General features: G+C 40.8%; 1 protein-coding gene across 1 annotated transcript in view; it reads left to right on the top strand.

Annotated features, from left to right (window-relative positions):
* The window catches only part of fgf11b (fibroblast growth factor 11b), a 48,205-nt gene that overhangs the window by 26,771 nt on the left and 6,380 nt on the right, over positions 1-15,054 (top strand). Inside the window, exon 3 of the mRNA XM_049592914.1 lies at positions 729-832. Within this exon, the coding sequence (XP_049448871.1) occupies positions 729-832 (104 nt within the window). The remainder of the gene's footprint in view (positions 1-728; positions 833-15,054) is intronic.

Genomic DNA, 15,054 nt, shown 5'->3' on the forward strand with positions numbered 1-15,054 from the left:
CGTCCTTACAAGCCATTTATATTGTGTTTCAAATCCCAGATACTGATTTTGATTCGATTTGTGACAATGTCTGAAGTTCACAAACCACGCAAAGCAGCTGTCTGAGTTTAAAGTGCTTCTAAGTGACAGTCTGCCGCCAAATGTTCATCCTGACCTTTAGCAATCTACTTGTGGTTTTCAGATCAGAAACTATGAGTGTTCTCTTCCAAGTATCATTTCTTTGTATTTGCCTATTTGACCTTCTAGACTGAGACATGTTCCCTTTTTTTAGACTGCAGATTGAATACGGCAGTTTTTAAAAACTGTAAACTGTATTTATTCAACAGCTTACATTATATCTTGATGAGCTGACTCTTTTGTTAACAGGTTTAGTTTAACCAGCCTGGATAATGTATCTATCTCTCCTAGACTTCACTGTCTTTGCTCTAAGCTCCATTCGGTGTGGCAGAACATCTCCTTTATCATCCAGCTTTAGAGGCAGTGTAAAGCAAAGTGAAGGTGACTTAGTGTTATTTAGAAACATAAACTTTGAGAAGCATTTTGGTTTGAGAGAGATACAGCATGCAGCAGTGACACTGCAGCCACTCAGCCTAATACAATGAAAAGAGAAAAGCAGATTCTGTTGCTACACAGTATTGTAGCTTGATTTCACAATCTACCCTGACTTCCTCTTTTTTCCTCTGTCTCTTTGTTGTGCCCTTTCTTTCCTACTTTATTCCCCAATTCAGCACAGTTCAACTTAATTCCAGTGGGACTGCGGATTGTGGCAATCCAGGGGGCAAAGACAGGATTATACCTTGCCATGAATAGTGAAGGATACCTCTATACCTCGGTAAGTATGCCCCACAGTCATGTGTACAATAAAAAAGCTAATTTTCATTCGATCACATATCTCAACTATATTATAAAAAATATGTTGCTGTGACACCCCAATTATAATTGCTCTGGTTTTGTCTTTTTACTGTAAATGTTTAGATTGAGATATAAGCTTTCATGTCCTGCTCTGCATGGGCCCCCCTCCAGAAGTATGTAAATATATTAATCAATTAATTATTATTTTGTTAAACATGATTTTTTCAATATAAAAAAAGAAATAGAAACTCTAAAATGGAGCTGAAAGCACATCAGCTCTTTCTCCCTCATTGAGAAGTTCTGGATCTGGCCTCCATCCTGCCCACCACCACTGCTTGCAGTAGGTTTCGCTTTCCGCTTGCTGGCATAGTGCAGAGACAGATCTGGCTATGTAAGACCAGTGAAAGAGTAGTGCACATTAAGATGGCTGGCGTTACCGTTAGAGACTGGAGAGATTCAGTCATAGATGTTTGAGCCTCAGTTGGACTCAGATTAGAAGTCTGCTGTGCACCAAAATCAACGACTAGGAGATGTATAAGAATGCTAAGTGTAGTTAGCTAGTAGGCTAACTGGCAGTAGCTAAAATAGTGTTAGTGGTATAAAATATCTGCTACAAAGTTACAGTTTACATTCAAAAACTACAGACTATCATGTTTACTGTCAAAACTTTCACTATGCTAATGTGTATAAGTGTGTATGATTGTTTGAGAGAATAAGGTAAGACATTGGGTGTGTTTACATGGACATGAATAACCTGTTTGGTTTTTGGAGTATCCCATTTATGTATCTGAGCATGTAAACACCACATCTCCTTTTCAGAAACTAAGATAAGCCCTGAAACCTGAATATGCTAGCTTGATAACTTCGCAAGAAACTAGGATACTGTTGCATGTATACACCTCAACCCAGTTATTGATTGCTGCTGACTATTTGAGCAGGTGGGGCTTCAGCCAAGTGACAGAAATACAATGGCGGCAGCAAAAGCGTCTCAGGTCTGGAACGATAAAGGAGCACAGTTTTGTCTTTCGGCAATTAAAGAGGCTTCCCTATCCTATGCAGTGGCAGTGACAGTGACAGGCTGACACTGGTGTGGACGATAGTGTTGAGTGGCATTGCTGCTTTCAGGAATAGCTTAGTACATACACACGTACAAGTGTGTGTGTGTGTGTGTGTGTGTCAGCAACCGGATTACTATTCATTATGTATACAGGGAATATGAATAACCCGAGATAGGGTGACAACCTGTAAGAATACTTTGGAAAGACAGTGAGGGAGGAATTGAGAGTAAATGTAAAACTACAACTACAGTTGTTCCTACGTTTTGCGATTCAGGATCAGCTAATCCATTTTACTTTCGTGCTTGTTTTTTTGTTTTCAAAGCAGTTTCAGAATCCTTTAGAATCCTTTTATTTCTTTGGAACGACCCATTTTTAAGTTTTGATCCAATTAGACTGAAATTCGATCAGATTACTTCTGAACCAACTGGGCCCTGGGCCCAGGGGTCTGTTGAGTGCAGGAACTGCCGATGGGAACAGGTGGGAACATGGCAAGCATGCATGTTGCGCTGTTGATGTTTTGTTGTTTAAATCAGTCTTTTTTGACCTTTTAGATCTCCATAATCTTTTTCGCTTTCACTATTTTTTCCAGTTTCACTCACTTTTAAAATATATTCCAAATGTTACCAACATCCCAGGTGCTTTTAAGCTTATCAAGCCGGACTACTTACAAAAATGTTGACAAAATGACTGTGAACAAACTATGCAGTGAGTAATCAACTAATACATGAAATGCATGAGACTTTGAATCACTGATTGTCTGAGATGACAAAGATTAAAATGCAATCGGTTGCAGGTCAAAAATTGTCTGGTTGATTCATTACAGTAAGATTAAACCAGTTACAGGTGACCAGGAAACATAAATATGTGAAGCTGTTGCAGGAGGAACTCTTTAAAGTGCAATACCCATGATAGAGTGTTGGTATAACAATTTCTTGTGTCTAATTTTGTCCATTCAGCAAAACACATTATTAGCTCTAAAGTATCATTTCTAGGGATAGACCGATATGGATTTTTTAGGGCCGATGCCGATACTGATTTTTTTCCATCACCCTTAGCCGATAACCGATTATGGACTGCCGATTTTCTTGAGCCGATATTTGGGGCCGATACTGCTAAAATAAGAAACATTTATTGAACAGTAAAAAATACTAAAACAAGATGGAAAGTTGAGGTAGAACAGGTAGAATATTATTATTATTATCATACATTCAAATAAAAAAAAGAGTTCAGTGCTCTTAAATCTTCCAGCAATGTCTTTATAAAATAAACAATATTTAAGCTGAAGCATAAATAAAACAACAACTACTGTACACAGTAGGATTCAACAGCTTTGTTCAACTTAACCACATACTTTCAAATGAAAAAAAGTGCCAGGGAAAAATAAATCCACGAACCCAAGCACGTATCGGCCGATGCCGATACAAGTAAAAAACTCAAATATCTGCCCGATATATCGGCTGGCCGATGTATCGGTCTATCCTTAATCATTTCAATTCTTTCCTTAGTAAGTGTCAGAGGGGTTTAAACCAATGGCTGCATTAAGCCATGACTTCATTAAGAATAAATTGAAAATATATCTATTTGGTAAACTTACTACTACACAAAATATAGAACTTAATATCAAGAGATAGGCTGCTATATCAGCAGCAGGCATTATCTTGGTGGACAGTCAGATTCAGCTTTTAGTGACAAGCTGCAATCCTCGTGAGAACACTGGTGTGCTCACTGGATAGTGCTTGTCCCAGTGTGCTGTCAAATCAGTGCCTTGGACAGTGCTTGTAACATTGCTCTAGCTTGATAATATGGTCAAAACACTTCAGATCATGCAAAACATTAAACATTTTAAAAAGGAAACACTCAAGCCGATCTTGGCAGCTAGTGGAGCTTTCAAGTTGGGTAGTTTGATCAGCACCCCGCACAGCGTTAGTATCATTTTAGGAATGTGTGGTCTGGTCAGCACCCTGGACAGCACTCTTAACATTGCCTATCAGTGTTCCTTAACCATAGCTACATGGTACACAATACAGTGTTTATGGGAAATTTTGGCTATTTACTGACTGCTATTGCTATCTATCCAGTCAGTGGTGTAGTGGAGGGTTAGCCTCTATATACAGACTCTACATTCAGTGTCAAGAATGGTGGAGGGTATATCCACCTCTTTTTCTGGACACTTTCAGTAAACCCATCTATCAACCAAAAAGCCACAGAAATGTAAAGAAGAGCATATCCACTTCCTCCTTCATACCCTACCCATCAACCTAGTAGTACACCCACCTCACCAGCTACCACTACCCCACTATGTATAAGATAACAGCACAAAACCAATATAGTTATACACCTGTTGCTATCAAAAAAACAATGACCAGGTTCAGAAAGCAGTATATGTTAATATCCCAACCTGCAGTTTACCTACAGCATGATAATGGGAATGTGTACATTTTTTCACACTCATTTCCATTGTGTCCTTGCTTGGTTGTCCCTTTGCAAACACAAACAAGCACACTCAACCACCCACAGGCACACACATACCCAGACACAGACAGACATACAGACAGACACACACACACACACACACTATGAGGGCTCAAACGTTTCACCCAACCACACTACAACGCGTCACTTGTGCCTACTTAGGACACATCAGATCTAATCAAACTACGTGAGCACACACCTACATTTTACATAGGGTTACTATGGAGACATGAGTGTTACACACACGTCCGCTACATGACGCGCAGACGTTGTGCGCTCCACTCAAACGACGCGCTCACACGTCTTATCAGTACGCGTGCACAGCGCGTTATAAACGCTACACATACACTACACCTGCGTGTTTACGCACACACGTCGGATTAGCAGAGTTAGCATAGCGATGCTACGTGTCACACATCCGTAACACGACGTGTTGTTGCTTCAAGAGTTGACACTTTTGACCCCTGTGATACATGACGTGTCTACGCACGCACGTCTGATTAGCAGAGTTAGCATAGCGATGCTACGTGTCACACGTCCGTAACACGACGCGTTGTTGCTTCAACAGCTGACACTTTTGACCCCCCTGAGTACATGGCGTGTCACGCGCCGCACGTCTGATTAGCAAGCTAGTTAGCATAGCGATGCTACGTGTCACACCTCCGTAACATGACGCGATATTGCTTCAACAGCTGACACTTTTGACCCCTGTGATTTCATGACGTGTCTACGCACACACGTCTGATTAGCAGAGTTAGCATAGTGATGCTACATGTCACACATCCGTAACACGTGTTGTTGCTTCAACAGCCGACACTTTTGACCCCCCTGATTACATGACGTGTCTACGCACGCACGTCCGATTAGCATAGCAAGCTAGTTAGCATAGCGATGCTACGTGTCACACCTCCGTAACACGACGCGTTGTTGCTTCAACAGCTGACACTTTTGACCCCTGTGATTTCATGACGTGTCTACGCACACACGTCTGATTAGCAGAGTTAGCATAGCGATGCTACGTGTCACACGTCCGTAACACGACGTGTTGTTGCTTCAACAGCCGACACTTTTGACCCCCCTGATTACATGACGTGTCTACGCACGCACGTCCGATTAGCATAGCAAGCTAGTTAGCATAGCAATGCTACGTGTCACACCTCCGTAACACGACGCGTTGTTGCTTCAACAGCTGACACTTTTGACCCCTGTGATTACATGACGTGTCTATGCACACACGTCTAATAACCACACGTCTAGGCGTGTGCAGGCATTGCACGCACATTGCACATGTAACAAGTACACGGTGAATGCACACACAGTGCACGCGAAGCAAGTACACTGTGATGGTTGCATACGCAATTTACATGTATCAAGTATGCAGTGAATGCAGTGTGTGTGTTTGCTGATAAGTTTGACCCCTCACACACACACACACACAACCAGTACATATAGTATACTATATACCTCACAGGCTTTTACTACGGTATTTCACCAAATTCAGAATTTAATTGTGAAAATCATGGCGATAAATGTGCATAAACTGTGAAGTTACAGTTAAATTCAGTCATTTACAAGAACGTACTGTTATCAGTAATGTAATGGGCTTTAATTTTGAGGTTACACAGTTAAATATGGTTATTTTACAAAGGCATTCTGCTAAATCACAATAATTCATGAGTTAAATTGTGAGATTACAGTGAAATACAGTAATTCTACAGGAGCATATTGCTAAATCACAGTAATCAAATATACAAAAATGTGATGTTACAGTTAAATTCAGTAATTCACAGGAACGCACTGTTATATCACAGTAATGTAATGGGCCTTTTATTGTGAGGTTACAGTTAAATGTAGTAATTTTACAGGAGCATACTGCTAAAGCACAATAATATGCAGGCATAAATATAGTGAGATCACAGAATACAACTATCATTTCACAACACTCTATAAATATGCTGTTTCTCTTAAGTGGTCATCTGTGTGCTGGTTCTTCTTACTAAGCTCTGATTATCATGCATTATTAGACTTTGGTGCCTTGCCTGTGTGAACAGAGAGAAGAAGGGATTTCCTCAGCAGTAGTCAATAGCTGTACTGCATCCCACACTGACCTCTTTCAGAGAATTTCCTCTCAAACACGCGCGCACACACACACACACACACACACACACACACACACACACACACACAAATACACACACAGACACACGCTTACATGAATGAGTTTGCATAGGTGCTTCACAACAGAACAGCTGTCCTCCTGTGTAATATCATGTTTGATTTTATGACCGCATATTGTTCTCTATAGTGTATCTGATGTGCTAATTTGCCGGTGTAGGCGAGAGTGCAGGTGGCATGATATGGCCCTTCATACATATCTGTGTGCTCTGACAGCATGTTCATACTTGCTTTTACATTTAAAAGCGTGGAGAGAGAGTGCGTGACACAGACGAGGAATGTTTTCATTTACGATAAATAAGTTCATCACTGTCACTCTCAGAGGAGCCGTGGTGACTGACAGAGTGACAAGTCACTTCCTTCCAGCTATTTCCTTATCCTCTGGCATACACTGCTGCTTAATGGTGGTAATTATGTTGTTTTCCTGTGAATAACTCGTCATTTTCCCTTTGAATGTGTCACTCATGTGCAAACACATATAGTGGTCAGATTGTAGGGCAGACAAAGTCCACTGCTGCCCTGACTTACACATAAATCTCAGAGCCTCACCACCTGTAGGTGACAACAGGAAATGGCTGATCCTGATACAAAAATAGAGCTTGGCTCATACATGCCCCATTTTATAATCTATGTGCTCTGGAAAACTCATAGACAGAGAAAGAGAGCGAGAGAGAGCGAGAGAGAAAGAGAGAGGGAGAGAGAGGGGAGGCTGTCTTACAGAAACAGTTTTTGCGCCAATCAAGATTTAAACACAGGCTTTGCTTGTTATTGTAAATATTTGCCTTCATGCAGGTGTTTGTTCTTATCTTATATTTTAAAAAGGTCCCTAGCGGGGCGCCGGTGACTCAGAGGCCGTTTACACATACACGGTGATTTTGATAAACGGAGACATCTTCCTTCGTTTGTGCCCTTCGTTTACACGCAAATGGAGATTTCTCCTCTGAAAACGAGTCTTTCTAAAAACTCCGGCCAGAGTGGAGATTTTGGAAAACTCCGGTTGCGCGTTTGCATGTAAACTGAGATAAACGGAGATAAACGGAGTTATAGACAGCCGACGTCACAGTATGCGCCGGAACTTGTGCCTGTGTCAAAAGTGTGACCTATGTTGCTATGGTGACAATGGATACATGGAAGGCTTGAGCTTCTCGTTACACTGCCACCTACAGGTTTGGCATGCTCTTGTGTATATATACACGGGCAAGTGTAAAAGAAGATCTTTTCGAAAATGGAGACGGTGAAATGTCCGTTTATGAAAATAGCCGGCCACGTGTAAACGGTCTCTCTGTGGGTAGAGCAGGCACCCCATGTACAAGGCTGTTGCCGCAGCGGCCCGGGTTCGAATCCAGCCTGTGGCCCTTTGCTGCATGTCATCCCCCATCTCTCTCTCTCCCCCCTTCACACTTACCTGTCCTGTCCATTAAAGGCAAAAATGCCCCAAAAAATATCTTAAAAAAAAAAAAGTCCCCAGGGACTGCAAATGGAAATTAGCTAGTTGCTAAATGTGGTACAAAACATATCCACTCCTTGTGTGTGATTAATGTTTTTGTTTTGTTTTCACATAATCCCTGACAAATGTAATATATACATTATAAAATCTTTGTTGTAATCCATGTCAGGCTGTACAATATCAATCTTGAGGCACATCAGATTGGATGATGACTGCCTAGATTTAGAGATATCCCTGATCCAGACATATTTTCAAGGATCAGTATAGGCCAAAATAAATCCGATCAAATTCCAATCCTTTTTTACTGCACTGTATTGTGTTTTGTTTACCTCAGCCAACTGGTGTTGCAGTGCTGTCCTCCCTTACCAAAGCTCTACAGTGTGAGCATTCAGATTCATATCACGTGAAAATTATAGTGTGTGATGTGAAAAATTATCTGTCCACACTGGTGAATGACTCTAAGTTCAGACAGAGGTTACAAAAATACAAAGATTCACTTAACTCAGACCCTAAAGAATCTTCTATCTCTTCTTTCTGTCATTAGCACAGAGCAGTGTACTGAACATTCAGGTAGCAGCTTCTCTTTTTTAGCCACTGTTATCAGTCAATTTCACTGTTTTAAATTACAGACATCCCCAGCAGCAGGTCATATCTGTCGCTAACTTACGTTAATTGTGTGAGTAACTCGATGGCAGGCCAAACTAAAACCCACTCTGTGCAGCTAATCACTGTGCCTGATCACTGTGCCACAGGATTGTGTGAGGGAAGATCCCCCATTCTGTTACAGTACAAACCTAAATGGACATGTCTTCTCTCCAAACTATCATGTCACCCCAATTTCAGGAGTTGCAATCTCCAGTTACTCTTTCATGTATGTCAGATCAGTAATCTAAACTTACAAGCTTAATGGTTTTGAATCAGGACCATCAGTATATAGATCAGGTAGCTCTTGAAAATAAGGTGTGTCAGATTCAGTAGGCTACAGCTGTGGCTTCAGTAATTCAGTCACATTTAATCAACTGACTCTAAATATAAGTATCTGATTGGACTAAGATCAGAGATGTTAGTTAGTCTCACATGCTCTCCAAACTTCTCCAATTGTCCTCTGGGTGTCTTATTGATAAGTTTAACCAACCAGTATTTCTGGTGCCAACTCGCAAGGACAGCAACGTTTAATTGACTGGTAAACGAACTGCACACATCCCAAGGATATACTTTGTGAGCTTAACTACACTCACTACACTACTCCTATTTTACCTCAGACTGCATTTTGTTGCTCTCCTTGGGATTTACTATGAATCCACCTTATTCCTGAGGGCACTACAGTAGAAAAGATTATGTGCGCAACTTCCAGTGAGATAGCGGAAGTAGCAGCTAAGCTAGTTTGTCCGATAGACTGCTTGTGTTTTGTCCCAGTGGCTAGTCTTGGTGGCTAACCGCCAATGCGGGTTCTTAAGAGGTAATCTGCCTTCAGTTTGGCAAATACTGATTTAGTTTTTAACAAATATTTAACTATTATTAACCTCTAAAATGTCTTTGTGGAGCTCTGGTACCTGTTGCACTGTCCATGTCTCTAACGACTTACAACCAGGCTAAGTTAAATGTTTGTCTTCAGCAACTGTGTGCTAAAAAATTTACAGGGAATGTTCCTGTTGCCAAAGGTACCATTGATTTGAGAAATAAAACCACAAGAGTTTCACGAGACATAGCGAAAAAGTATCAAATCAGAATTTGCACAAGAGAATGAGACCTAGACTGACAGGTCCGTCACTCAATGTCAGTACATGATATCCTTGTCTTTCCCTGTCTGACTTCATTCTACATTAGAATATTGCTCGTTATAAAATAAACTCAGCAACATACCTTGAAATATGTGTTTAGTTATTAGGGCTGGGAATGCGTTACTGATTTACCGTACTTTCTGTATATCATAGAAAAAATGAATGCCGAAAGTTATTTCTTGACTTTACACTTTACTTACTTACTTCTTTTCTTATTTTTACTACTATACATTTCTATTACTGAGGTTTGCTGCTAAATTCAGCATCATGTTTTGCTCAAAAACAGTTTTTAATACATCAGAAGTAAAAAAATGGGTAAGCTGTAGCAGGTGGTGTGTTCCATGTTTTATTTCCCAATTGCTCTTGGAAAGAAGAATAGAGTACTGTAAACAAACTGTTACCATTAGAAATCACTGATTTCGGTCCAACGCCGGAAGTTGCACAGAAAATTCATGCAAGGTATCATGGGGGCTAGGAATAATGTGGATATTGCTGTAATTTCTTGTCTCTTTCTCCTTCTCTCTAGTGGTCATCTCTTCGAGCTACATCAGCATTGTTAGACTTTCTTTTGTTGGCTCCTTCTTACTTGCCTCCATTCTCTATTCCTTCCCTTTCCCTGCTGTAAGACAAAAGCCATCTGAGTAGCGCCTTACAGTTGATTTTTTGTAACATCAGCTGGTAAGAGTAGCAGCACCGTCTGCCTGTGCAGCACAGTTAGCCTGTAACATGTCTTTGGACTGCTTCAATTTAGTAACATTACCATTACCCATCTGAGAATCCTGAAGATGAATGTATTCAACGTAACATCACTGGCACTGCCCCTTGTGCTAATGCTTTTGGGTTCTGGTGCATTTTTCTGAGCGAGTTCCCTGGGTGGGACCACTTCAGGTGATGTAGATATGTGTTTTAGCCTGCAGTCTTTAGTTGCATGCCTTCAAGTCAAAACATTAAAACCTGGGCAGAAGTTGGTCTATCTGATGTGGCATTCCACCCAGTCCTGCCGCATTCAGCACTAGTGCAAATGTTGGCTAAATATTAGCCTATATCATAACTGTAAATGTTTGCAAGTATTTCCAGCATTTTAAGTACTATATTTGTGTGATTCAGTGACATAATGGAGTACACGTGCGGATCTACAGTGACATCCAAAATGGTAAGATCCTGCAAAGGATCGAAAGAGTCTGAGGTAGTTGTGTGTTCACCACACCTGAGGAACCCATAAAATGCATTGAAGAAAAAATCTGCATATGATCCAAAACAGCGCTGCCTTAGGTGAGACACCATTTTTGTATAGAGGTAAGGAGAAGGGAAGGTGCTTATCATTGCCCCCCTGGATGCTCTTTTTTTAGACCACTAAAGGGTGAGGTGAATGGAAAGGTTCCCAAGCAGGCTACATACTGAAGGAACTGCACATATAATGAGACGGAATACCTGCTAAGAGTGCTTTGATGGAGGAACAACACATTTTTCAAGATTTGAAACTGTAGAAAATAAAAGCACAAATCATAATGACAGGAACTAGGTCCATGCTGCCAGTTCACGTAGGACTGAAGAGCACCTTCTAGTCCATGACAGTTTGGGTGAAGACTGGGCAATGCAGGCTTTGAGGCACAGCATGGGGGCAAAAGAGTTTAAATTCCTAGGAATTTAAATCTTGACAAGGAGTCAGCAATTTTATAATCCAGGCCGGGTAGATGTGCTGTGCAGAGAGTGAAATTGCCTGTGACATATGACCACGTAAGTCGTCAGACAAATCTGTGAATAAAGGAAATGAAAGAGCGTACTTTTATTCTCGTTCTCACAGAAAACTACGATTTGTTTTCTAGACCATAGGCTGCCCCAGAAAATGCATGTAATAACAGTAGTATTTAATTCTAAAGGTGTGGTAGACTGTGAATCTGTGGGAAGAGCAAGCAATTCCGTATGCCAAACGTCAGCAAACCATTGATTGTTATAGATCCTCCAAAACAAATAGAAAGAGCTGCATGGCAAAAAATAATTTTAGGATGACTGATGTTTGTGCAATTATCATTGCACCAAAAATACAGGCTGTCCCAATTTTCATACAGCAATCACCATGTAAAGCAACAAGATTGTGTAGTCTATCCACTGCTTTTGAACGGTCCAACAATTCACATATGAAAAATCGGCCCTGGGGAATAATATTTATGGCAAAGTTAAGGTGGCCTAATAAAGACAGCAATTCATGTTTAGATGCCAAATCCAGTGCCTTTTTATGACTTTAAGAAATAACTTTTCAAGAGGCAGTGATGCTTGCATGAGGTTGCTGTTGACATGAGGACTTGCAGTGGCCCTTGGGTTTTCCCTGCAGACAGAGGAGCACCCAATTGCTTAAAAACCTCTTTCAGCCCGCTAATGCATTGATCTAGTGGGGACTGAGGAGAATCCACTACTAGGAAATCATCTAATGGGTGAGGGATAAATAGCAGTTATTCAACAGTATGCCACAAAGCGATTCTGACAGGGGTTTGAAAATGCAGGGGCTGCTATGACAGCCGAAGGTTGATCTGACCAAAAAACATACTTAATTTTGTCATCTGATGCCAAAAAGGTGCCACTGCATTGGATGGAGTGGCTCTGAAGGCATGCTATATTGGCCTTCTCTAACCATGCGCCTGTCCTGGCTCGCTTGATGGATTGCAATATGGACAATTGAATAGAATAGAAAAAATGGTGTGAGAGGTATGACGGGGCAGACAAGTCCATTATCATTCCTTTTTCTCTGAATATTTTTGAATTGCCATGCCGATGGGATTTATGTGTAATTTGGAAAAGGCCCAATCGTGTAGCCCTCCTTGATCTGTTTAGCTAATAACTTGTTCAGTGTTTCTGGTACTTTAAAATCAGATTGGAGGTTATTACAGACATGGGATACTTTTGGAAGAAAATCTAAGCCAGCAAGGCAACCTTTAACCAAGCCATTAATCCAGTAATTCACAAAATAACAATTTGATTGTTGAATTTGAAAGCTTTATGATGCTGAAAGGTGTAAATGGTTTATCCACTTCTTTTTCATAGAGCAGGACAGACATGTAGATCTTGGTTGGCTGTCTTCACATTTGCTGCAAGCATGTTTGAATCTGCAGTTAGAAAATCTACATATCTTGTAAAAATGAGGGGCCTGAGGAGTTTCATTCTTAGAAGTCATCTTTTCACTGCTTTGTTCCTTGTTTTTAGTAAGAGGTTGGAAAACTGTCAGGCTGAGCTTGCTTCTGATTCACAGTTTTTGGGAAGAGGGTCAGTGGTTGCAAAAAAGACCCACACACAACACAAGAAAGGGCCTGATGCTCTGACTCATGAGAGTCATATCAACAATGGACTAGTCCAATCTTTGACTGAATATTTGGATGTGCAATGTCAAACAGGATGGATTAATTGATCCTGAATAGCAAAACATGAGATTTCCAAATCTGGATAATTTTGATCCAAATTAAATTCTGAACAACTGGGCCATTTACATTTTGAGTCACACCTCCTCTATTACTGTTTCTGGGTTGGTTTCTCATGCAAATATGTATTCTAAAAACTGTGCCTTGAATGGACCCTTTTGCTGGCTCCAAAAGCGAGTCAATCCCCATAGACCCCCATATTAAAATGTCCAGCCTTACAGCAATAATAAACATGTTTACAGCCTGGTACAAAAAAAAGTTTTGGTCTGTATAGCTAATTTCCCCATTTATGAAAACTGTATGTACTGTTTTTATATAACTCACCAGTTTAAATATTATTAAGGATTAAGTTTATGCTTAATTAAGGGCAAAGCCGCTTTGAGTGACAGGCCATCTGCTAGTCTGCCTTTAACACTATGAGTCAGGTCTACCCATTGCTCCTACACAGCTCTTCCCAGTCATCCAAATTTGGCAATTTCTGGCGTGGGTAACATCATGATGGCTACGTCCATTATCTTTAAACAATCTATGGCTGAAACGCATTTGTTTTAGCCCACTATAAATAATGCTGTTAACTGTGAGTGCCAGTGTTCTGTAAGTTTTAAACCTTGCCACAACCATGCACCTGATACAGCATTCAAGATCTGGAGCTGTCGAACACTGCTAATTTTTCACTATAATAACTCGTGTCATCCATCTTGCCCTCACACAGCGCATCAAAAATCATGCTGTGGTGCTAATACCAGAATTCCCTATTCAGATTGGATGGTTTTTATGAGCTTCAGCAGCAGTCACATTGTGAGAGACTTTGGTTACTAAAACTCTAAATCAACCGCTGTGAACGCGTCTTATAGTGAAAACTAGGACCACCAACTTGGACTGACCGATTACTTCCCCACATTGTTCTCACAGTTGTCAGCTTTCACCTAGGACAGCACACAATAACAGAGCATATGGGCCTTATATAACAGAAATACAGCAACAGCACAATAAACACCATTGTTTGTGACCTGTTCAGCCTTGTGATACAAGTGTGTGATAGCAAGAGTGAGAAAGACAGACAGACAAAGGACAGGAGAAGGATAAAGAAAGAATGAGAGTGAGACCTTTGTCCTTTCTATTCTTTTCATGGAAGGATTGCATTGAGATGCAGGACAACACCAGCAGCGAGATAGCATCGCTCTTATCACAGGACAAGATAAACTGTGGACATTATAAAAAGTAGCTGAGAGGATAATTGGCCAGAGCAAGAGTAGTGAGATGAAATGCAGAAATGCAATGATAAGGACAGACATTTTGCCAGGTGGCCAATTAAGAGCACTTAGGGAAGGCAAAACCTATTCTTTCTGATTGACTCATGATATACCTTGTACCGGTGCTCTCCTTCCAAAACTCTCTTGAGGATATATTAGAACGGAGTCCTTGCAATTTTCCAGGGTATGATGACAATGATACACAATCAACCAACACTTTTTGGGTCCTATCTTACCATGAAAATTAAAAGCAAGGTGATAAAGGCAGCAGGCGGTCACCTTTGTCACTGAGGGTTGAAGAGGGAGGGTCAGCCACCACTCATCTCTCAGCTACATTATATTGACACGGGCATTCCAGCTGTCAGTCAACAATGCAGAGGCACGAGTTCCTGCAAAGTACTATCCACTCTGCTCTTGCAACGCAAGCATTGTGCCTCTATGAGCTATTACTAAGCATTACACACAGACCATACATGTGTTTTTCTAGACAGTATTAACTGCCAGTCTCATCCTCTGTAAACCCCTCTTAATAAGCACGTCTATGCCCTATTGACTTATGTAACGTGGCGTGTCATAGTGCATCTACATCTGGTTTGACAACATCAG

This window comes from Epinephelus fuscoguttatus, linkage group LG12 (assembly GCF_011397635.1).
Source record: "Epinephelus fuscoguttatus linkage group LG12, E.fuscoguttatus.final_Chr_v1".
Lineage (NCBI taxonomy): Eukaryota > Metazoa > Chordata > Actinopteri > Perciformes > Serranidae > Epinephelus > Epinephelus fuscoguttatus.